Raw genomic sequence first — 25,713 nt, 5'->3', positions numbered from 1 at the left:
CACAATAGGAAGGGGATAAGGAATGGTGGGAGAGTAGTGAGAGTTTAAGAGACAGAAGATAGTGGGTAGGCAAGTTTGTGTGGGTTTTAAGGGCTCTAATAAAGAAGCAGAAAGTATGAGCACGTGGAATAGGACGAGGAAGACTATTCCAGAGAGTTGGGGCAGCTCTAGAAAGGTCTTGGAGCCGTGAGTGTGAGGAGGTTATGAGTGAGGAAGTCATTAGTAGGTCATTGGAGGAGGGAAGAGAGCGGCTAGGGGAGTATTTTTCCATCAGGTCAGAAAGGTAAGAGGGACAAGAACTGTGGAGGTATTTGAAGGCAAAGCACAGGAGCTTGATTTTGATTCAGGGTACCTAAAAGAATAAAACATTGGCAAATGTGCATGTATTACAGACATAGCCTGCATATTAATTCCTGCCTTTTATACTGAATAAATAAAGGGTTGTCCTTTTGTGGTGATTGCAGAATTAGATCATGGAAAGTAGAATGATTTGTATTTTGTAAAGTGGATTTTATTTTGCACAGTGCAATTATGGCACCAAAAAGGTTAACTAAAAATCGAGTATTCATACAGCACAATTTGTTTCCTATGAAGTGACCATGGTGACCCTTTCACTTAATTAACTGAATCAAAAGACCTTCACCTGCCACAAGTGACAACATTCACTCCCTGTGAGCTTGCACCCCCTTCCTTCCATCTCCAGCCACTTTACCTCTGTACGATTTCATCTTGCAGCAAAGTCTGATCCTCCAACAGCTTCAAACTTGGGATCTGTACAAAATAAACCCCTCCACCTTCTGTCCCCAGGCCAACCACATCACAAGAAGGGGTCACTAAAATAACAGTGACGCGAGTGACACTCGGAGGAGAGCTGTGGAGAGAAAAAAAAATGGTTACAATATGAAAAACATGAACAAAAACATACTAAAATAAAAATCATCCCATACTAGAGAGACTTTTCTTTCAGTTTAACAGGCTTGCCACTCAATTGCATTTTCTCTTTCAGTTTTGTTTAAATAAAGATTTGAAGGTGAACTGCATTGGGGACTGTAAATCATATTACTGCGAATTATAAAAAAAAATAAAAAACCTTACAAATACATTTTTTATTTGTAATGAAAGTAGCCATAAATTGCAAGTGCTCCAGCTTTGTACCATAGCAAAGTGAGTGCAGGTGACCGAGTCCTTTTTGTACTTCCAATCTATAGACAGATCTGCAGAATTTGTTTGATCTAAAAACACGTAAAACTATCACTGTAGCTGCTAAATTATCATTATGTTCCCAAAACAGCTTCTTTCCCCCCCATACGATTCAAGAGGAATGCGGAAGTTGGTAAAATACAGATTAACTGCAATCTTGTGCAAGTTCTGAATAATCTCTGAAGAATCCTAAAATGACAAAACGCACTGCATTTGCCCCTTGAAGCCTGTGGGCAAGGTGACTCAGTGATTAGCACTGCTAGGTCCCAGGTTTGAATAGACACTATCTGCATGGAGTTTGCAGGTTCTCCCTGTGTTTGTGTGGGTTTCCTCCGGGTACTCTGGTTTCCTCCCACATTCCAAAAACATACAGTTAGGTGAATTGGCTTTCCCCAAAATTGATCTTAGACTGTATTAATGACATACGATTATGGTAGGGTCATTAGATTGTGAGCTCCTTTGAGGCACAGTTAGTGACATGACTATGGAGTTTGTGAAGAGCTGTGTAATATGTCAGTGCTATATAAATACTGTGTAATATTAATAATAAAGCCAAAGCTTGGCAAAAAGGAAGGGGGAAACCTGAACAGAGACCACAAGCTTTACTCCCCTCAATTAATGATCTTGGCTCCAGGATAGGGAAAAAGGACACATACTTCAACAAAGAAAAAAAAAAAACTTTATATACTATTAAAAAAAAAAGTTGTGATAGTTTCACTTTATATTCTGAGCTGTGAAATCCTACAAAACCATATTTAATGCATAAATGAAAGTTTCATTCCTAATCGGATTCTATTACATAATTTCATTTGTCTCTGCACGATCTCCTTAAACGGACTTTAAAGCAACCAATTCCAATTGATAGGGAGAACTTTTAACAATTATGGCTGGGCACTAATAAAGGAAAAACCTGACCGGTCGGAGGAAATGCAATTTTTTTTTAAAGAGTGGTGAACCTGTTTTATAGAATATCAGAGGACTAGGAAATGAGTTCAGTTTTTGTTTAGTTGTTACATCCTCCAGAAGACAGGACACAGCAGGGGCATCAAAGGCTGCACAGCATTATGGGACGGTGTCTTAATTGGGCTGCGCTAATGAATTATAGAACAACGATCGGCTCATTCTAACAGCTGAAAAACAACAGCATTGTGGAGGAACCAATAAAACATGCATGAGACTGGGACGATTCAGCCTTTTCGTCATTGCTATTGACGTAGGTTGCTAAACAACGGCATAGAAGATGACCGAGCCAGGGACGAGACGAAGCAAAATGTTAAGGGGGGGTTGGTATTTGTACAATGGATCTGTACAGCCTGAAGCTTAGGACAATGGAGGAAAACTACAAATTTTATATGCTTACTTCTGGCAGGACTTTGACAAAAAAAAAAAAAAAGAAATGTTCTCCAAAAAAAAGTATTTTGACTTTCCAAAATTACAAATTACAAAATTTATCTTGGAACAATAGAATAAATGAGAGTCTATGATTTGAGTTCAGCAGAATGAATCGGCAGGGCTGACACCACTCAGTCAACGCTAAGGCTGTGTTGTCAGCCCATAACAGGAATTGGGGGCTTTTCTGGAAAAGCACTTCAACTATTTGGCATCAGACAGGTCCTTATTGCAGGGATGACCAGGTAATGTCCTTTCTGTATTAAGTATTCCTACCTGTCTAATTGCTACCCAGCTGTCAAAATTTGCTAAGCTGCACAGCAATAATTATCATAAATGCCCAGCAATCCCGGCTTCCCTAGCAGGTCCTAGGTCTGTGCAGGAGCTTCCCCATCCCGGCCAGGCCAATCAAGATGAATGAAGATCAGGATGCGGAAGAAAATGGAGAAGTATATGGTGCTCGCACCTGAACGGGGACAGGCGAGTATCCCCAGGGTTAAATTCCTTATTAAAATCCAAAATTTTATAAAAAAAAATTCAAACAAATTAAAGGAAACCTGAAGCAAGGAAGCAAAGGTTGCTATCACTGATCTCTCTTGGTTGACACGTTGATCCAAAGGCTTCAATAATTTCAGTAACGACCCAAAAAAAGTGTGCAACACCAAAGATTTGCATCTGACTTTGTTGGCTGCATGCTGGATACATGATTTAAAAAACAGAGGCCAGGTAACTATCCTTTAGTAATGGTAGCCTCTAAATATCTCTCAGTGTTCAGGTTTTGAACATGGTCCTATTACAAGAACCCTGCACCATTTACATACATTAAAATATTAATGCAAAGAGTAATAAAGTTGAGTATTCCATAGCAGCCACATATTTGTTTCCTCTATTATAATGAAGTATAACTGGTTCCAGGACATTGCTGAAACAAAGTCACTAGCAATGCGTTCTGAATGCATCATGTTTATCATTATCAGAGGTGGAAGGTGACGTTCCCACATGACGGTGCCAGAGAAGCAGATTTAGTGCATTCTTTCTGATGGTATGCACCACGCATTTGTAAACAAATATATGAAAGTCTCTGATAACAACAAATACATCGCATTGACAACGTTAGGAAAAAAATGGTCATAAACCAAATAAACACTTCAAGAACACATTTACTCCACATCCATTAGCAAATATGAGTAATGCTTGAAGTGTTTACATTAGTGAGCAATGCCAGGACACAAAGAGAATGCGCAGGAATGGGTTTAGTAAGATTTGGGTGCTTTGTAATTCCAAAATACACACACAGGTATACAGGAATATGGAGATTTATGTGGCCCCGGGAACACCAGAACCAGAGGTTGCTGGGGATTCCTGGAGCAATGAGCGGTTTATGTGCCTCTCAGGTCAGTTTATATGACACCAATGATCTTTTTGGCTATCTGTAAGGGTGACATTCTTCCCACTGACCAGCATAATAGGAGGTATTCTTCCTATTGACCACCACACTAATATACTGTGAGCTGTGGGTATAGTAATTATAGCAGGGGTTCCCTGAAGACCTGAATGTTATTTTAAGGGCTTCCCAATGTTAAGAAGAATGAGAAAGGCCGTGCTAGAGTCTCTCAAATCACTTCAAAGTGATCTGGAATAATCACGAAGTTTGCAAACAATAAGGTTCCATCCTTCGAAAGCAGCTTCAGTAGAGCATGCTGCTCAGAAGAACCCTTGCTCTTTGTATGGAAGCAGAAGTCTCTTTGCAGAGGTCCAACCCCCCACCCAGCTCAGTCAGAGCAATAGCACTCTACCAAAGGAGCATGAGCTTTGCCAAATGCAGAGCTATATTGCCAACAGCTTCCATACACAGAGAAAAGGTCCTTTTCTGCAGCATGGTGGATGGGGACATGGTTTCACAGCCCAAGCAGAAAACCAGACTGCATTAGAATATCTTTAGCTGAATTAAATTAGAAATTCAATATTAACTCAGAAAGCCAACTATACCACAGGCACATCTTGAGTCCATATGAGGTATGCTCAATATTGCAGAATTCATGGCAGCAGATGTTTTTTTCCTACAGGGAGAGTAAATCATTTCAGTGTTTATAAACTACAAACAATCAGAAATTAAAAATAATTTGGAATTGATCTAGGGAACTAAATAGCCACAGTCTTAAAGAAAATGGGATTCAATCTTTTTGTATGGGTTACTGATAGCACTCTGCATGGTGTTTGTACAACGGGCAGCAAAATAAAGTGCCGCTTTGGCAATATACTGTTTCATGCCAGGTCTAAGGCTACGTACACACACAAAATTTTTGTGTGTCCTTTCCAATGACAAAAGACTGAAAGGTGAATAAACAAGAACTGGACATACAACACCATTCTGCTCTATGGAGAGAGGAGGGCGAAGAACGAGCAAGCGGCACCCCGCTGTGTTCTCCCCCCTTCACTTTAATTGCTGTCCAGGATGGTTCATGAACGACGTCAGACGGCCTTTGTACATACATCAGATTCTTGTCCAATAACAGCCCTGAAGCGATAATCGGGTATGTTAGGCTACGTATGTACGTAGCCTAACGAGGACGGTGTAGCTGGCATTAGGAAAACATTGCCAAGCAGCCAGTTTAAGCAACCTTGCACGATCTTAGGATGCAGATTGTTTTAATGCTGCGAAATGTGACATGATGTATGTGTACATGGACAGAGGGTAAATCTGTGTCCGTAAACTGGAGGAGAAAAGACATTTTACCATACACCATAAGATAATTCGAATAAATTCTACAAAATAAAAAGGAAAAGAAAATATTGCATTTCCCAGCCACCAGTGAAATTTAAGTTGGAAAGGTCCCACCTTCCACCATAGTGACCCTTTTCCTCCTCACGCTTGTACACCGCCTGCCCAGACCTGTGCCACCTGCACAACCAGGATGATATGGAAAGAGCAGGGCCTTTTAGACACTTTACAGAGGGCAGATCAGCGTTTGGTTACGGTGTGTTTGAAACATCCACATACTGATTTTTGTAAGCAAGAAGCACTGTGGTCAATATTAATGAAAAGTGTCTTCAGACGACCAATAGATCTCATGTGATCTAAAGCTAGACTTACTCTAGGGAACCAATGTAAATAGATTATACCTTCTATTCCATAGACAATTGAATTGAAGGAAAATCTAGGATCCTCCTTGGTTAATTTTTACCAAAAAAATAATCAATAGAACATATTAATAAGAACTGCTTTCTTGGCCTAAAAGTACAGCTGATAGAAGACTGAAAAGCTTTGCACCTCATTCAGCAAACAATGTTAGTATAGTAAGGTCTGTGCTGAAATTTGCCTCCTCTTCAGGTGCAAGGTTATAAAATGAGAGATTTCCCAAGAAGGAAATATAAACTTTTTGCAGGATTTTACACACTTTTAATAATGCTTGTCTGTTAATGTTATCCTTCTCTAGAAGAACTATGCAAGCTACCCCATGACACCCCACACCCCTGCTTTCTAGACTTTTCAATAAAAATAAACTTACAAAGGCAGTCCTTGTATCAGTGCCAAGTGAGAGCTGCAATAATGACCAATTTAGAGACTCTACACAAGCGCAGGATGATGTAAAGACCAGTGAACACAAAGCATGTGAATTAATGTATCTACTCGTTGAAATTCACCCTTGCACTCTTTGTATGGAGCATCAAAATGAAAGGAATAACCTTAAAAGGTGTTTACTTTTTACAGTCATTTCAGGTCTGTTGTGCAGTGGCCTTTTCACACCCTAATCTGTGGTCTAGAGGCTCCCCTGCTGCTTCCCTGCCATTTAAATCTGCTCAGCCACAAGCGTGAGAGAGAAAGAAGGGGAGTTTGAGTACTTAGCGCAGTCGAACCCTGGTCGGCCTGGTAGGATGAAGCTTCTGGTCTCCTCAAGTTCAGAGCAGCCATCTTTTTGCTGTAGCTCCCACAGGTGGATTGTGTTATCATCCAGAAGGGACAGGAGGCGACCCTGGAAGGCAAAATGAGAGTTATTGTCCAAGTCTTCCAGTCTGGGTGACAACTGCATTAAAATGCTTACAAACCATACAAAGGGGACTGATGTGGGACAGAAAGCAAGAAGTCAACTGGAGTTAACCAGTGTGGAAACCTCACAAACACAAGAAGATTATACAAATTACATTGCAGGACCAACCCCAGTGCTGCAGAACAAAAACACATTATTTAGCCTACCTGTCCAGGTAAGAAGTGCAGCTGGGTCACGGTGGCCATATCCCCGTGCAAACCTGTAAACTCCACTCCAGGGGTGCCATATCTATAGAAGGTCAGAGGTCAAGGACAATACAGAACAAACAAACCTCATCCATTGTCAGAGCACAATAGAGCTTTTAATGCAAACATTCCAATCAGCAGGAGAAGTCGAGGAGTATTACTGCAAACTAATGAATCCTTCAGGATAGCACTATGGCAGATAACACTACTGATTTTTGAGGATGGAAACTTTGGCCTTTTATCCTTATGAATTAAGCCACATACACACATGCAATTATAGTCGTTGGAAAGGATCTTTCACAATTCTTTCCAACGATTAGCACTGCACGATGCATGAACGAGTGCTGTACATACAGTGACAATCTGCTCTATGCAGAGGGGAGGGGGAGAACGACGAAGCGGCACCCTGCTGTGGCTCTCCCCCTTCCCTTGAAGTAGGATTGTTTTTCGTCCGTCCTCCGTGGACCTGCTAGGACAATGGACAACAGGCGCTGTACACAAGAAAGATTCTCGCCTGATATCGGCCCTGAGCCGATTATCAGTCGAGAACCGTTGGACGTGTGTACGTAGCTTTAGAGACTCAAAGGTCAGAGGCTAAAGTTAAGGCCTGGAGCTTGCGGTTTCCAGACAGACGTTCCAATACTTCTCTTCCAAGTGGTTACATTTAAAATGGTGCACAGCTGTCCTCTATCAAATGCAGATCCCACGACCTCATTGTAAATGGCACACACTGATAGTTTGCATTACTCTAGAAGGGGAAATGATGCTTTGGTTTTCACACATTAACAACTACAAGTGTGGCGGCTTCCCGCTTTATTAAATTGGCTTCTTTAAAGTATTATTATCATCCAGTATTTATATAGCCACAACATATTATGCAGCGCTGTACAGTCATGTCACTAACTGTCCCTCAAAGGAGCTCACAATCTTATGTCCCCACCATACTCATATGTCACTAATACAGACTAAGGTCAATTAGGGGGGGGGGGAAACCAATTAACCTAACTGCATGGTTTTGGAATGTGGAAGGAAACTGGAGTGCCTGGAGGAAACCCACAAACATGGGGAGAACCGGTTTTGTGCATTTCTCCTATAAAGGCAATTTCATTTTTTTCAATCTACTCAAGATTATCTAACAACTAATTTAGATACACATACACATTTAAACAATTTTAGACAACATTTTTTTTACAGTCTACAGCAGATGGCAAGTAACTGAAGACAACAGTCATCGATATGGCTTCCAAGGATTGCTGTGTTTAGTATTCACTCCACCTTATTGTTGGAGCTTTGGGGTGGAGGTGGTACATTCTTTCCAGCAGCCAGGCAGCAATGTTAGTGCATTGCAATATAAGTGACATGGCCTGTAGGGTCAACACAGTCTAAAGCCCTTAGTTAATGTACAGCGCTGTGTAATATGTTGGCACTATATAAATCCTGTTTAATAATAATAACAATAGACAAACCTTCTTTACACTCCATTCCCCTGGAAGGCCGCCAAGAGCTGCATGAGCCAAAGAGCGGAGGGGACTGTGGAGCGGAAGCAGAGGTCCTGAATGGGGCAGCTTGTGACCTTAATTCCAGTGTGAAGTACTGGTATACATCTTTAGGAAGAGGAAAAAAGTAGCTGGAAAAAAAAAAGCTGGCAGTGTATGCTGGGACTTTTAGTTTCTATATCTGATAGAATATTTGCAGCAGTTAGGCTTTAGGACTCAATTCATGAATAGTTCCATGGCTGCTAAGTCCAAAACTTTCTTATCACACTTGTGTTCCTGATTCACCCACAATTGAAAACAAACTTAAAACTCCCCAAAGTACTCTATTGGTAGCAAGCTACATTCATCCAACAGGTGAACACAACACATCCTATCACCTGCCAGGTTCAGGCACTTTCCTCAATATAAGGTTCTCCTAATAGTGTTGCTACCATATCACATGCTACCCTTGATAGGCAGCTTTACTGACATCCATTACCGTTGCAATGATAATTATTGATGAAACACGGAAACTTTAATTCTAAGCCCTCACTGCTAAATATTTAGTTTTAATAACTTTGCTTAAGTTAACTTATAAAGTTTTTGCTTACTGCAAAGGTGCACTGTTAAAGCAGAACTAAACCTGCTATAGTGACCTGTCCCCATTCTGTCACAGGGCACTCTTCTTTCTTGTGATCTTTGACCATCTTGATTGGCTGGGCCAGGACGACAAAACCCATGCGGGCGCACAGGAATTCATTCAGTCCTGACCAGTGCAGTGGAAGCCGGGATTTGACATTTTTAATGGAGCTGTTAGACATGTAGAAGGGATTATTGCAGAAGGGACATTGCCTGCCCCTTTCTGCATTATTGAAAATTTTTAGAAGTGGAACATTAGTTTCAATTTTAGTCCTGCCAATGATCTCCACCTATCCCAGGATAAGGCGGCAACAACACTGCACTGATGCTGCAATAAAAGCAGAGTTGCCAATGTCTTATCACCAATCTCTATATTGTACCATCAGATGCTGTAAATACTCTTATAGCAATTGTTCTTTATTTTTTTTTTTTTTTATGATTCCCCCACTGTTGTAAACCCCCTTGAAAATCAATAAATTATTTGACATACAAAGCAGAGTTGCCATCTTCGTGTAGGCTTCTTGCATTACAAGGGAAGAAAATGGGGCATTGCCATGTGATTGGTGTTCTTATTACCAAAACATAAAAGAAGGTACTTCCAAATCTAATGCTCCAGGCTAGCTGACTTATTTCTCACACCATACATCCACTCAAGTTATTTTATATTTACCAGTAATTGTTCTGCTACAAAAGTTGTTTGATGTCTTTTTTTAGAGCTATACAGAACAATAGAAACATCTCCGCCTTTCAGATGCGTAGTATCTGAAAATAAACAAAGCTGGCTCAAAACTTACAATGTATAACCGACATTCCGGAACCGCTGGGAGGGAAATCAAAGACATATGCTGTGTTTTTGGCTGGGCTCCAGGCTGTGTTGGGTGACAGGTGACCCTGTGCACATAGGAAGAACAATTGAGAGGGGAGGGGTGCAAGAGTCTTAAAACATAAGATTCCTTCTCCTTCCTCTACCCCCTATTACCATAGCCAGCAGATCTTTAAAGTTTAGGAAAGGAGAGCACATGACAGGCCCGGTCCTGCTTACTCAGCAGCTCGGCGGGGATCTTCGCCTGGGCCAAGAAGAAAAGCAAGAGAATCGGAGGAAAGACAGCATGAAAAATGTGGCGGAGCAGGAACTTTGACAACCGGCCGTACAAAGCACCAGAATGCTAAAGGAAAAAAAGATTGCAAAACTAACATGTAGTTTTCTGAAATAATTTTTTTATAATTATTAAACAGGACTTATATAGCACCAACATATTACGCAGCACGGTACATTAAATAGGGATTTCAATGACAGACAGATACAGACACAGGAGGAGAGGAGCCTGCCCAGAAGAGCTTACAATCTAGGATGTGAGGGAAGTAACACACAATAGGAGGGGTATGTAGTGCTGTGTAAGTAGTGAGGATTTAGAAGACCGTAAGTTTGAAAAGATGGGTTTGAGAGCTCTTTTAAATGAGCAGAAAGTAGGAGCAAGTTGAATAGGATGAGATAGACCATTCCAGAGAGTCGGGGCAGCTCTAGAGAAGTCTTGTATCCGTGCATGTGAGGAGGTTATGAGTGAGGAAGTCATTAGTAGGTCATTGGAGGAGCCGAGAGAGCGGCTAGGGAAGTATTTTTCTTTCAGGTCAGAAATGTAAGTGGGACAAGAACTGTGGAGGGATTTGAAGGCAAAGCACAGGAGATGAATTTGATTCTAAGGTGAAATGGAAGCCAATGGTTTGAAGTACAAAAAGGCGGCAGAAGAGGAGCGGTGGGAAGGATGGATGAGTCTGGCTGCAGCATTCATGATAGATTGTAGAGGAGAGAGTCGGGTTAGTGGAATATCAGGGAGGAGGAGGGTACAGTAGTCCAGACGAGAGATAAGAGCGTGTACAAGGAATTTGGTGGTCTCAGGGGACAGGTAGGGGCAGATTTTGAAGATGTTGCGCAGGTGAAAGTGACCGGACTTGGAAATGTTCTGAATATGGGGGGTAAATTAGAGGGCAGAATCAAAGGTGACACCAAGACAATGTGCCTGAGGGGAGAGAAGGATAACAGTGTTGTTAACAGTTAGGAATATGTCAGGGGGAGATGAGTTTGGTTTTACCCAGGTTGAGTTTCAGTCAGCATGACACCAATAAATAAATTTTACAATTGTCAGGTTTTCTGCACGCTTTCTATATGCATTATAGTCATGGCTGAACAATTTGTATCACCGTGGATATACCAATGTTGGAATTAGCACTTGTAGCCTTCCTGTAGCCCAAAACAAGGTGACAACACAAAAAAAGTTTTCATCCTATAACTACATAATGGCAGAATCACCAAGTGCATTTTAATGAATGCTGTAGATTTGAAGGATTGAAAAAAAATGACCTAAATAACGGATTTGTATAAGCTTTAGGGGCAGCACGGTGGCTCAGTGGTTAGCACTCTGGCCTTTGTAGCGGTCCCAGGTTCGAATCTCAGCCAGGGCACTATCTGCATGGAGTTTGAAGGTTCCCCCCATGTTTGCATGGGTTTCCTCCGGGTACCCACGTCCCAAAAACATGCAGTTAGGTTAACTGGCTTCCCCCCAAATTGACCTTAGACTGTATTAATGACATATGACTATGGTAGGGACATTGTGAGCTCCTTTGAGAGATAGCTAGTGATATGACTATGGACTTTGTACAGCGCTCTGTAATATGTTGGCACTATATAAATACTGTGTAATAATAATAATTTGATAAAATTACATATTTACAGAAGGTGCTATTCAGAATAAATGCACACAATGATTGTGGTTGGATATATAACTGCCTGGGAAAGGCTGGTTAGGGTATGTGCAGTCACTGTTACTTTATCCCTACTGTCCTTAAATCCACTTTTAAGTTCCCTCATTCCGCAGAGACCATAAAGCAGCCTTATTTTATAATCCTGAAAGTCAGCAATGCACAGCCAGGACAGCGCAGTCCGTGCCATCATAGACTGACACTGTGACCAGTACAGCTGCACATACACAATCCTCCTTTGTCAGGGAGAACAAATTGCTCAGAAAGTGATGGGGCTCTGGGATGATGGACCGGATGTCCCCTTACAATCAGTCGATGCAGGAGGAATAGTATTCTAAACAAGAAGTCTGATCCAATATAAAAGCGGAAGATAGTTCTAATATAAGGCAGATGATAAATGTCTAAATACCACATAATCATGTTTTCTTACAGCACAAGAACTACTCGTATGGTAAAAGGAGGTATAGAGTCCATCACAAACTGCTCATTTGTCTTTCAATCTATAAGATTAAATCTGACAGCTCAGCAGAATCATTAATTATTAAGCCAGTGTTTTAATTATTAAACCAGGTTGAGGTTGTTAGGGGTTCCTTCAGCAATGAGCAGTTTGTAAATCTCAGGTCAGTTAAAGTGACACCAATGATCTGTAAGGGCGACATTCTTCCCAATGGCCAGCAATCGAGGAATTCTTCCCAATGGAGGAATTCTTCCCAATGGCCAGCAATCAAGGAATTCTTCCCAATGGTTTCCCTGTGTTATAAAGTTTGAGATAAACCCTTATTAAGGAATTAGTCTTAGGAGCTAATCTCAACATACAGAGCATAACTTAAAAAGGTATAGACTGCAAAAAGATGCATGGTGACAGCAGAAACCTTATGCCTTTTCTCCCTCCCTGAAAGCAACAGATTTATGTATGCATAGCCTTCAACCCCAGCTGCATATATTCGCTTTTTCGTCACTCCACCATTTTTTTTCCAGGAGACAAATACTATCCAGTACTTCCAGGTATGAGGATCATGTGACTCATTTTACCTTAACAGTACTTGAGACATTTATCACAATCACAAGGTAGCAAGAAGAATCATCCTGAAATAAGTTACCAGAAACAATTTGGATTATATTTTAGAATTTCTTTGTAGGGGGGTCTGTTGAGCTGAAGATGGCAGAAGTTCAGTGGACTGGATTTTGTCCTGCATTTCCTCATGCCTGGCTTGCTTACAGAACACTGAACAAAAGGTACCAGCAAGCTGATCCATAATGCAAAATCTCTGGAAGCCAGAAATAGGATCATGCGGCAGTGTTCTTGCACTTTTCAGTACCCACCCAGCTGTTTCCTGGGGAGTTAGGACCCAATACAGGGGCTGCCACCGCCTACAGCTTCTTCCCACCTGGCTGAGCAACTGTGCTGCTTAGAATGCATTCAAGAATGGCCGGTCAGTAGTACAATCCCTTCCAGACAGTGATCACAATTTGCCTTGTCAAGCACTCAGATCCTTACATTTGTCTATTTTTCTCCTTGCAACAAATCGCCTCCTTGACCAGTGCCATTGCCATTCAATGTTTTGATTGATAATGCCAACAAAAAAGCCACCGGTTCCATAACCATGCTGCACAAAATGCCCATCTTACCATCAACCACAACCCGTTCCCCTGCAACAGATTGCTTGCTGCAAAGTGCATATTAAATCCCCTGAAAAATATTTCCTTAATGCACAAGGGAAGCCGATTAATTAACTAATTAATGTTCTATTTCCTGTAATACCCCACTGTCTATCCGCTAATCCATGCCGCTGTCCTGGACGCTGCTCGGTGGAAGATCTCAGAGGGGGGATTAGCTGTGGTAACAGATTGCAGAATGTGTATCTGAAGGTGTTAAAGCTCCCTCAGGACTGGGATTGTATAACAGACGCTGCACCGAATCTGCACAATAAACTTATTTCCACAGCACCGGGTGTACAAACATGAATTATATATACCAGCACATGGTGACAGCTTCTTAAAGAAGTACCCCGGCCTGCACATCTTCTATGTTCAAGGTTTTAAGACCTGAGCGGCTACAACATGCCCAGCTGTAGGGATTTTTAAAAAAAGTGTTGGCAATATTCCACATGTAAGACTTGGTGCCACTTGCAGGGAGTATTCAGATTTGGTTCTCAAATATTATTATTAAACAGGATTTATATAGCACCACAGCGCTGTACATAAAAAATAGGAGTTGCAAATGACAGTCAGACACAGGAGCAGAGTACCCTGCCACAAAAAGCTTACAATCCAGGAGGCTGAGGAAGTATTATACAATAGGAGGGGGATATGGAATGGTGGGAAGTAGTGAGGTTTCAAAAGACAGAAGACAACGGGTAGGTGAGGCTGAAGAGTTGGGTTTGAGGGCTCTTTTAAATGAGCAGAAAGTAGGAGTAAGCCGAATAGAACGGGGAAGACCATTCCAGAGAGTTGGGGCAGCTCTAGAAAAGTCTTGGAGCCGTGCGTGCGATGAGGTTATGAGTGAGGAAGTCATTAGTAGGTCATTAGAGGAGCGGAGAGAGCAGCTAGGGAAGTATTTTTCTATCAGGTCCGAAATGTAAGTGGGACAAGAACTGTGGAGGGATTTGAAGGTAAAGCACAGGAGATGAATTTGATTCTAAGGGGAAATGGAAGCCAATGGAGAGAACTACGAAGAGAGGCAGCAGAAGAGGAGCGGAGGGAAGGATGGATGAGTCTGGCTTCAGCATTCATAATAGGTTGTAGAGGAGAGAGTCGGGATAGTGAAATACCAGAGAGGAGGAGGTTACAGTAGTCCAGATGAGAAATAATAAGGGCATGTACAAGGAGTTTGGTCTCTGGAGATGCAAATGATTTTAATGTATTGTGCTGAAGTATGGTCAACGTATAAAACTGCTTATCTCTGGATAAGGGCAGTGAAATGTCACAAAAATGACTTTTTAGGAATCAGGAGAGGTCATTATTGCAGAAAGGGTCAGGTGATGAATGGCAAGATGTGACTGAAGGAGGTGGTGGAACAAAACCTACAGACAATGCTGCGTCTGCTGCATCCAGAAAATAAAATGAATAATGCAAAAATGAGTCTCAGGTATACAGATTCTGTCCTGGGCAGATCCCAGACTGCATAAAACTTTTTTTTCCCAAAGACCCGCACTGGCACTGCCATGGCAACTGGCACTTGAAGCGTTCAGCTGGACAACAGACAGAGCGGCCACACTCCATCCCTTTGTGCAGGAACAGAGAGGAGTTATTCAGGGGGACGGTTGCTTAGAGACACCTAAAAAATTCTCACTGCTTCCCCTCCAACAAGATCTATCACCCTACAAGAGGCACTAAACCAACAAGTTGCTTATGCAACATACTAAAACAACAACATTTGGTCATATATTTAAAAAGAAGCTAGAGAGTGTGTTGACGCAACTTTGCTTTAGGGTTCTGCAACAACACAGACCAAACTAAAGAATAAATGCATACTTCTAAGGAAACTCTAAAAAGTAGATATGTATAAATATATATTTGATATATTTTTTTTTAATAAGGCAACTGTATCAGACAATTACACTATTAAAAAAATAGAATTGCAGATGAAAAGTGCAACCTGAAGGGGGCAGTGTTTATTTGCTGGTTAAATGCTTTTTTTCTATAAATGAAGCCTCCAGCTTGCACATTACCACTAAGGCAGCTCTAACATTGATCACATGATCAGAAAACATTTTGCTTCCCAATCTTTGACAGCCAAAACCAACACCCAACAGCTGCACAAAGTCAGGTCAAGTCCTAGCCCACCTATACTACTAACACCTATGCAGCTGCTATACACCGCTTTATATGTTCATACTTTTCTGCTGATTCAGGGGATTTCAGCACTTATAATAAATGAAGTGCAAACTGACACTTAAAAGTTCATTTAAAGGGTCAATCCACCTATAGATGGATCATGGTCTAACCTTGGCCCTATGCACAATAACGGATAAACCAATCATAGAGAAGTAATTATAAATGCTGAGGATAGTACATGAAGAAGGGAAACCGGCTGAAAGATATCATAAGATATCAAAGATGCATAAGATCAGCAGTCATGAAATAGAAAAAATAAGGATAAACAAAAAAGTAAAAGCAGCATTCTAGTATAACAAACCATTCTTTATGATCTGCAGCAGTGCTACTCAACCAGGGTTCTGTGCAGTATTCTCCCCAGAAATTTTATTAATCTGGGTGGGAAGAAGCTGTAAGCGAGTAGCAGTTCCTGTATTGTGACCCAACGTTTCAGAACCCAACCCACCAAAAACAGTCGGGTGGTTACTGATAAGTGCTGGGTGGTGCGCCCAGCTAAAAGGGGCTGGGGAGAACACTGCCTTGGAACACTAGGATTCTTCTAATGTAATGTTTCTCGATCTTTTTAACATGGGGGGACTCATTGAAGTACCATTTCAATAAGTCTTGGGGAACCCCTTCCATAATTATTATATCCACAGCTCATTGTATTTTAGTGTGGTGGTCAGCGGGAAGTATTCCTCTTACATTGCTGGCCATTGGGAAGAATGTCACCCTTACAGATAGCCAAAAACATCATCGGTGTCACCTAAACTGACCTGAGAGGTACAAAGTGCTCATTGGTGAAGAAGCCCCAGCAACCCCTGGAGGAACCCTTGCTGGGAAACTTTGCTCCTTGCTCAAGAAGCCCCAGCAACCTGTAAATCAAAGTTTCTCAGCCAGGGTTCCTCCAGAGGTTAATAGGGGTTCCTTGAGCAATTTGGGCCCAACAGGTTAATTACCACTGACACCCCTAATGATCTTTTTGGCTATCTGTAAGGGTGACATTCTTCCCAATGACCAGCAATTCAGGAGGATTTCCTCCCCCTGACCACCACACTAATATACTGTGTGCTGTGGATATAGTCATTTTAGCAGGGGTTCCCCAAGACCTGAATTTCAAGGGTTCCCCCATGTTAAGAAGGTTGATCTGCAATACTTTAACATTTTGTTTGTATTGAATGCAACCAAACCAGACATAGCTGTGTATGGGGTGGGGTGGTGGTGACTGCGTTCCACACAATGAAAATAAATTTGTTTTCAACAGTGCAAATGCAAAAATCTGTCTTAAATACAGCCGCTCTGTACAACATGTAACCCGATCAGCTCTTTCATACAATTTTATTAATGAAGTGAAAAGACTGAGCAAATAAAAACTTCCCATACGTGCAAGCGTGAAGAGAGAGAGACCGGCTCTACTAGAAACTCTTCTATCCTCTGGGAAAATTCAGGGATCAGCAATTGCTCCACACCCTCCCCCTCGTGAGGTGTTACTGAATGCAATTACCTGTGAAACTAAAGATCAACCGCAGCCAGAATGAGGCTGACATATACAATAGCGCTGCCGCTACAAAAGAAGGAGATTAGCGAGGGATGTCAAACTATTAAAATGACCGTTAAAGCTTCAATAAAATTCTCCGTCTGCGCTGTCGCAATTTGTCGATTAAAGGATACATTTTAACAGCTCCGGATTTGGCACCGATCGCCATGATGCGCAGTACAGGGTCAAAGGCAAGCGAGCTCGGCTGGTTGGGGAAGCCATGTTCCACGGTCTGTAGAAGAAAAAAAAAAAATGAAAAGCGTTAGATCGGTGAGTTTTTTTAGAGCAAAAATGAAATTTAGAGTGTGCAAACCTGATTACTACAACAAAAAAGATCAGCTTTAGATTTCATAAACAAAACATGGTGATCCTGCCATGAAAGTCCTTGTTCTGGCACTTCCTGATATAAGGTGACAACCCCCTGACCCAGTTACTACCCGATCACATGACATGATGTTTTAGGTATACATTACACAGCATTGGTGATGGCATCCCTGGGTCTCTGAGCGGCTCCAAAGAATGCATACAGGTTACGTCTAAAAGAAAGGGCCAGAAGGGTGCCGTACAGAGCTTTCTGGAAACACAGCAACCAATAGAACTCTTAGTGCTATTTAATCAGGGAGAATTCCCTTTTATGGGAACAAAATGCCTCAATGGGTAGTGGCAGTGTGCAGAAGTGGGCATTCCTAAGCAGGCTGCATGATTATTATTTATTATTAATAAACAGGACTTATATAGCGCCAACATATTACGCAGTGCTGTACATTAAATAGGGGTTGCAAATGACAAACAGATACAGACAATGACACAGGAGGAGGAGGAGGAGAGGACCCTGCCCCAAAAAGCTTACAATTCACATATGGAGTCATGCATTTGCATGCTGGGCTTCGTATGTAAAACCTATGTGATACTGAGACACCATTAAAATTAAAAAGGACGGGCCAGGGACTAATCAAGCTGGGGAGAAAAATGTTAACTGGACGTCCTACAGCTAGGAAATAGCTCAATTTCTGCCTTGCTGCAGCTTCTAAAGGAGCTTATGAAAAGCGCACAGCATTTCACCTGTGCAAAAACGGCTTAAAAAGGTAAGACTGGAGGAAAACTTTCACCAATCAAAAATGAATAAACAAGCTTTAGATACAACATTACTGATCAGTGATCTCCCCAGGTCCTTTTGGCTGGGCGCACCACCCAGCACTTTTCAGTACCCACACGGCTGTTTACTGAAAATTTGGGTCACAATATGGCTGATCAACTTGTAGTTTCGTCTACTAAAGAACTACAAGTCCTAGTATTGCCCTACGCCTCTTCGGAACAATCCGTAATAACTTCCAGCCATCAGATGATATTGCTCCGTAAAACCAACTATAAAATTATTCAGTCACTAAAACATTTCACATAAACAGATTTTTAGCTTTTTCTGTGGGAAGTTGCTGGCAGATTCACAGGACAAAAACCATCTGCTCGCTGGTGGGGAAAACAAAATGTCAGATCAGAGTGGTAAGGTATTTCATCTTCATAAAACCTTTTTATCTTTCCCGAGGACAAAGAGAAGCATTCTTCCTACTGATATGCTAATAATTGTTCCTTCAACCTTGGCTCCCCACCGGCACAGAACCAAGGAATCCCCAGCATACCCAACGCACCTACGCATTCTATGTAAACATACGCACCGGATTTAGAGTTTCATTTTTAAGTGGGACTAAAGTTCTACTTAGATATTCCATGATCAGGGAGGTCATTGCAGAAGACAGGTGATGTCTCCTCTATAATAATCTCTCCTACCTGCCCGATGACTTCTGGCAAAATACTGAAATACACATGTGCAGCATCTGCTTTGGTTGCCAGGATACCAAGCAATCTCCGCTTCCCCTGCACATGCGGGAAATGAACCGTCGTCTGCGTGGGAGTTAGGTCATCCAGGCCCGAGCAACCAAGATGGCCAAAGATCTTTCACAAAAGAGGATAAAGAAAAAGATGGCAGCACCCTGTGAGGGAACAAGGACATTATTAACAGTATTTATATAGCACCAACATATTGTGCAGCTCTGCACAATAGGGGTTGAAAATGAAAGACCGAGACACAGGAGGAGGACCCTGCCTCGAAGAGCTTACAATCTAATACGTGCGCATTTTGGGGTTAATTCTGCTTTAAGTTTTCTGAAAAAGTATCTCAGTAGACAAAAGTTATATTTTTTAGAAGTACTAAATGTCAATGCGCCTTTAGTTTGAAGATATAAACCAACAAGCTTGCACAATTTTAATTCAACTTACAACCAGTGGGACTCCGGCACTTCCTGTATTAGAGGCAGACAGACCCCCTAGCACACAAAGACCAGGCAGGGGTGACCGGTCGTCCCAAAGCCCACTGTGCCTTTCTGTTCAGGCGGTGCTGACTTGACTGCAAATGCGAATGAATTAGCAGACTTTACACTTCAGAACTTTTCTTCTTAGATTGTAAGCTCTTCAGGCATGTCCTCTGCTCCTGGGTCACAGTGTCTCATTTGCAACCCCTATAATGTACAACGCTGCATAATATGTTGGCGCTATATAAATAATGTTTAATAATCTATGTAAAGAAAAGAAAAAAATTCTCCATTTAAATACACAGCCATCGTTTTACAACTTCTACACAAGCCTTGAGATGAATTTTATGTTGCTGTGACCCCTCTGGGGAGCTCATCCCTCACTTCCTGTACAGAAGATTGGGGTCATTGGGGCAGAAAGTGAGAGTTCTCAGGAATGGGGGAAGGGGTATTATTCATGGTAGCATGTGTCTTTTGTCTTTCTTCACAAAGCTGACAATAAAATGTTAACCCATCACAGCTGGAATCCTCACACACACACACACACACACACACACACACACACAACATAACATGGGGTGAGATTTTATTTGGCATTGTACGGGATTAATGGCAGCTATGGGAAAGTCAGCAAGGTGGTGCAGGATATTCAAGGGTTTGGTAAAGATTGGCATCTCCTGTTTTTGTACGGTGATGGGTAACCCATCAATTACAGACAGATGTAAGGGAGATAAATACCAAATCAATTCTGTGGCCAGAGAAAGTCAATTTTTGCACAAAAGACAAAGAAAAAGCCAATGGCTCTTCCAACGTCTCCCTTCAGGGGTGAAGGCTGATGGACACTTGACCAGAAAACTGTTACAGGTTTGGTGGGGCAACTATAGAACAGCATTTCTAAAACTCTGAAGAGCAGCATTTCTCAACCAGGGATCCCCCAGAGATTTCTAGGGGTTCCTTGAAGGAGAAAGGTGTGCTTCTCAGATCGGTTCAGTGACACCAATGATCTTTTTGGCTATCTCTAGAGCTACGTACACATTTCCTATTGTTCTGGTCCGATAATCAGCTCAGAGCTGATATCGGATGAGAAACTGGCGTGTGGACAGCGCTCGTCATTCAACCGTCCTGGAGGATCCACAGACGATGAACGATCGTAAAGCAAATGAAAGGAGGAGAGCGCACAGTGGGGTGCCACCGTTGCTCTCCCCCTTCCCTCTGCATAGAGCAGACCGGTGGTGTATGTACAATACTCGTCCATGCATCGTGCAGTCCTTTGTCGTTGGAAAGGATCTTTCATGATAATTATAATTGCAAGCGTGTATGCGGCTTTAGGGTGACATTCTCCCTACTGACCAGCAATCTAAGAGGAATATTTCCATCTGACCACCACACTAATGTACTGTGATCTGTGAATATAGGAATTAAAGATGGGGTTTTCTAAAACCTAAACATTTTTTAAAGGTTCCCCCCCCCCATGTTAAAAAAGTTGTGAAATATTGTCCTAGATCAACAAGTTTCCATAACTTTCATATGGCCCATCCTTCCTATTTGGATATCACAGTAGCTCAGTGGATTTGCAGCGCTGGGTCCCAGGTTTGAATCTCAGCCAGGACACTATCTGCATGGAGTTTGCAGGTTCTCACCAAATAACCTAACTGCATGTTTTTGGAATGTGGGTTTCCTCCCACATTCCAAAAACATGCAGTTAGGTTAATTGGCTTCCCCCCAAAATAGTTCCTAGACTGTAATAATGACTATGATAAGGACATTAGATTGCGAGCTCCTTTGAGGGACAGCTAGTAAAATGACTTTGGACCTTGTACAGCGCTGTTGGTGCTATATAAATACTGTGTAATATTATTAGTAGGGCGCAATAGGCTTCAGAAGTCAAGTACTCCAATGTTTCCTACAGTTCCACAAACAATGTAACGTTATACAAATTATTGAAATGTTGCCTATAGCCATAGAAGAGAAGAATGGATAATCTTCCAGGGTTGGGCTATGTGATATGCAAATTCTGGTCTTGCTGGGAGCAGAAGTGCAGGTAGGCAAAATCTATACAAAGGTCCTCCTGTGTCACGGTCTGTCATTTGCAAGCCCTATTTAATGTACAGCGCTGCGTTATAGGTTGGCGCTATATAAATCCTGTTTAATAATAAAAGCTCTGCAAGCTATGCAGATTCGGGTAGCATTAATGCAGTAAAGTGAGATCTATGCATACCAGGCCAACTACATAATACTTACCTTGCATGACACTTCTGTGAACTACAAATCAATGCTCACCAACTGTGACCAGGAAAAGAAATTCCAAAAATACTGCAATTCTTTTTACTAGGTTATTTCTGGTTTCAGCACGGCCTTTTATTGAGGGCAATGAATTTGGTTTATAAAGTGATACAAGCATTGCGTGCCCTGTATGTAGTGCTAAATGTTACCTCCCGAGTAAGTTTTGGAAATGCCAGAAAGTTCACATAAGAGCCATTCAATCCTCACATACGTATGTAGATGTAACAGAATGGGAAGCCATTATTGCCGCTGCGCCAGGCTTGCAGCTTGTTGTGCGGAGTTCACAGCCACCGAGGGATAAATGAGGCCCCCGAGACACAAACTGTAGTTAATCTTTAAAGGAACAACAGGACAGAACGTCAATCACACGGGGCGATATATCCACCCACAAAAACACTTTAAGCCATGGCGGCTGTTGCAATAACATCCTGAGGCTTAATCGTGTTTATCCACAAAGTGTTACTAAGAAAAGGCTGAGTTTTAGTAATATTTGAGGTTACAGATGAAGCTTAACTCCCCTTCTCTGGTTCCTCCTTTCCCATGCTAATGAGATTCTTGCATATAACTTGTTTTCATGACGTGCTGTAATATAGGCATGGAGTGCATGCAAGGGAGGCGGATTATGGATGGGGCGGCAGGGTGCCAAACATAGCTTCCCTGCTTCAGTACTACTCTCTAGAGTTGTTAAGCTCAATGCAATTCAGCACAGGGTCTTAGGGGGACTCTACAAATAAATAAAGGGTCTACGGAGGAGTGGATGTGCCTAGGTTGACCGTATTTACATGCAGACACTTAGCAACAACCATATGATGTCCAACCTCTATTGATAGAATTAGGTTTCAATGATGCAAAGGGGCTGGGCCAGGGAGAGATTGGAGAACTAGATAATGCTGGAAATCCTGCAGCTATAAAATGGGGCAGGCTTTGACTTGCTGCAGCTTCTAGTGTATGCGTGCAGTGATACCAGAAGAAGCAATTTCAGTCTAGGAGAGGAATCTGTGCAAGGGATCTTGAAATATACACAAAAGGGTTTTTATTGCAACAGCCACTATAGGTTTGGATCTTTGCAGAGATAGGGGGGTATATTTCTATGGATTAATGATAAATTAGCTATGGACAGATAGATAGAGATCAACAGGATGAAATTTTGGGCAATTACCAGCCAGACCTCATCGTTCCTTTTCTTTCCTGTCATTCCTCTTGCAAGGCCAAGTTAAAGCTTAGAAAGGAAGGTTGCAGGGTGGTTATTATATTTACCCATAAAGGGGCTTTTAAAAACAAAGCTTTGTCTATGTATACACTGTGGATATGTAATAAGTGAATACAGAGGACCCCATTCTAAAGACTGAAATTCTAGATCCTAGTCATCCCATTTATCCAATGGCTGACCTGAATAAGCAAACAAACTGGAATTACTGAATCCACACCAACTTTTTTTTTTGCTTCAATTTATCATCTTACCATCAACAGTGGATTTCTTTTATTTTTCTGCACACAAGTTTCCTTTCCATAGCAGCCGGTTTTCATTGCAATCAACCTTTTGATTCATAAGTATGAAAGGCACTGGAGATGGTGGCAGTGGTTTGCCATCAGCGTGCCAGACGGGTAACCTGCACCATTGAGGGAGTTGGCAATGGCAGCCCAGTGAGTTCACTTTGAAATATCACTCCCCTTGTGTCAATGTCTGTATCTGTCTGTCATTTGGAACCCCTATTTAATGTACAGCGCTGCGTAATATGTTGGCGCTGTATACTAACTGTGTAAAAATAATATTAGGAAGGCAATGCCCTGTAATGGACACAGCTTGTGTCACAGTTGAAAGGAGGAGCTGGGAATTTTGGTGCCAGTGCCAGCCATCCAGAACCTGAAATATTAGTCCAAAGTGGACCGACCCTTTAAATCTCCATCTCGCCAGCTTCCAGCGCCATATGGATTACAGACAACGTTTATTGGGCGTGAAATAAAATACCATTAATACCAGCAAAGCCGGCAGAGGACCTGGAGCGGTGCCTCTCCTCGGAGAAGCTGAGGGATGCTCTCCTCACGCTGGGTGACATCACAGCAGCTGCATCCGCTATGCATCAATTATCTCAGCAACGGTCTGATTCTAATTACAGCAAAACTCCAACGCTGCCCCCCTCCCATCATGCACTGCACAGACATTATCGGAAAACGGGTCTTATGGTTGTCAGCTTTGCAGCGGGGGAATTGGGGGAGAAATTGCTGCCAACTTTACCGCGGCCAAAAAACTTCCAGGGTGCTGAAGAGGAAAAACAAGCATAGCAAATCCTCCCTCCTCCTCCTTCCAGCCAGGTTCATAGGAAGCAATCAAGACTTATCAAGTGATTCATCAGTATAGTGCATGAGACATTTGTGGGTCAGAGCCTACTGACACGAGAATTGTATGCACAGACGTCCTTTCCCGATGACTAAAAATACCGCTTTTTCAGAGGCAGTCACATGCATGAGGAAGCTGTTACAGCAACTGGAGTCACAGGGAATAAAGCTGCAATGGGGGCTTGGATTCAGCAGCACAGATTAGCTGCAGTGTTCGCCACGGCACCTTTTAGATGGGCGCACCACCCGGCACTTTTCTGTAACTACCTGGCTGTTTTTGTATGGTTAAGTTTCATCCTGTTATCTCTATGGTTTTTGTTGAGTCACAATACTGGGGCTGCCACCTAATAAAGCTTCTTCTCACCCAGCTTAAAAAAAAAATCTGGTTTGAGCACCGAGCTGTGATTATTCCCCAAGGGTGCTACAGTCATCATGCACAATCCCAAAAAAACAAAAATACGTAACACTTCCTCCTGAAACGAGACATTAAAATGAGCTTTATTCAATAGATTTAATTATTTCCTGTCCTGGGTGGCACAATCATGGAAATTCTTGGTGCTTGTTCAGCGTTTACATGAACTGTTCACATTTCTGACAGCCTTGCAGTTTGTGACTTTGTTACAACGTTGTAGTCCTATTACTAAAGCTACGTACACACGTCAGATTTTTATGGCCCGATAATCGGTATCGGCCAATTATTGGGCGAAAATCTGCCGTGTGTACAGTCGTTGTCGTCCATCGTCCGAAAGACCGTCCTGCCGGATCCACGGACGACAACCGATCCTAATGAAAGGGAAGGGGAGAGCGCGCAGCAGGGTGCCGCTCCGTCGCTCTCCCCCTCCCCTCTCCATAGAGCAGATGGATGTATGTACAGCACCGTTCATGCATCGTGCACTCCCTTGTCGTTGGAAAGGATCGTGAAAAGATCCTTTCCAACGACAAAAATTGCACGTGTGTACGCAGCTTAAGAGAAGAAAATTAGGAAAGGCAGAGATCGTATTGGAAATTTTTCAGGAATTTACTCTTGCAGATAGGATAGCTAAAGATTGACTCCCCCCCTAAAAAAAATGAACTTAGACTGTGTTAATGACATATGACTGCGGTAGAGACATTAGATTGTGAGCTCCTTTGATGGACAGATAGTGTTGAATGACCAGTGTTGAATACAGAAAGGTTTTAAAGCTGGGTGGCAGCCCCTGTATTGTGAGACAACTCCTCAGTAACCACACAAACACAGCCATGTGGTTACTGAAAGGTGCCGGGTGGTGCGCCCAGCTAAAAGGGGCCGGGGAGAACACTGATGACTATGGACTCTGTAAAGCGCGCCATAATATGTTGGCGCTATATAAATACTGTGTTATTACTAATATTATAATATTAAGAGCAGGACTCCAATCAATGTTATCCCTAGATCCCTTAGCCTGGGCAAACCACCCAGCAATTTTCAGTAACCACCTAAAAACAGCCGGTTGGGTCCCAATACAACAAGGGTGTCAAACTCAAATACACAGAGGGCCAAAATTAAAAACTTAGACCAAGTCGTTGGGACAAAACTTGAAATTTATTGAAAAAAAATTGAGGAAGTTTATTTCTTCATACATAACTAACAAAAACAAACCCCTCAACACACAATTTAGGGTTGAAAAGACTAATTTCTATCTATGCAGGCTGTGTGTTGTTCATCGTCTCACATCACACGTTTGTCTGACACTAAATATTACACTATGCAGTCTCTAATGG

The 25,713-nt window shown here is 42.1% G+C and overlaps 1 protein-coding gene across 2 annotated transcripts in view; it reads right to left on the bottom strand.

The window, feature by feature from the left end:
* LLGL1 (LLGL scribble cell polarity complex component 1) overlaps positions 1 to 25,713 on the bottom strand; it is a 51,234-nt gene that overhangs the window by 16,234 nt on the left and 9,287 nt on the right. The window contains exons 2-5 of one of the 2 annotated variants that reach the window (XM_072417450.1): positions 17,182 to 17,279; positions 6,785 to 6,866; positions 6,448 to 6,563; positions 713 to 871 (exon numbers count right to left, since the gene is read on the bottom strand). In XM_072417450.1, coding sequence (XP_072273551.1) covers positions 713 to 871; positions 6,448 to 6,563; positions 6,785 to 6,866; positions 17,182 to 17,279 — 455 coding nt within the window. Of the gene's footprint in view, positions 1 to 712; positions 872 to 6,432; positions 6,564 to 6,784; positions 6,867 to 17,181; positions 17,280 to 25,713 lie in introns of both variants that reach the window. The other variant, XM_072417448.1, reaches the window with a different exon arrangement.

This window comes from Pyxicephalus adspersus, chromosome 7, assembly GCF_032062135.1.
Source record: "Pyxicephalus adspersus chromosome 7, UCB_Pads_2.0, whole genome shotgun sequence".
NCBI classification, from domain to species: Eukaryota; Metazoa; Chordata; class Amphibia; order Anura; family Pyxicephalidae; genus Pyxicephalus; species Pyxicephalus adspersus.
Note: the sequence above shows the minus strand (reverse complement) of the source record. Positions and strands in the feature narration are given on the sequence as shown.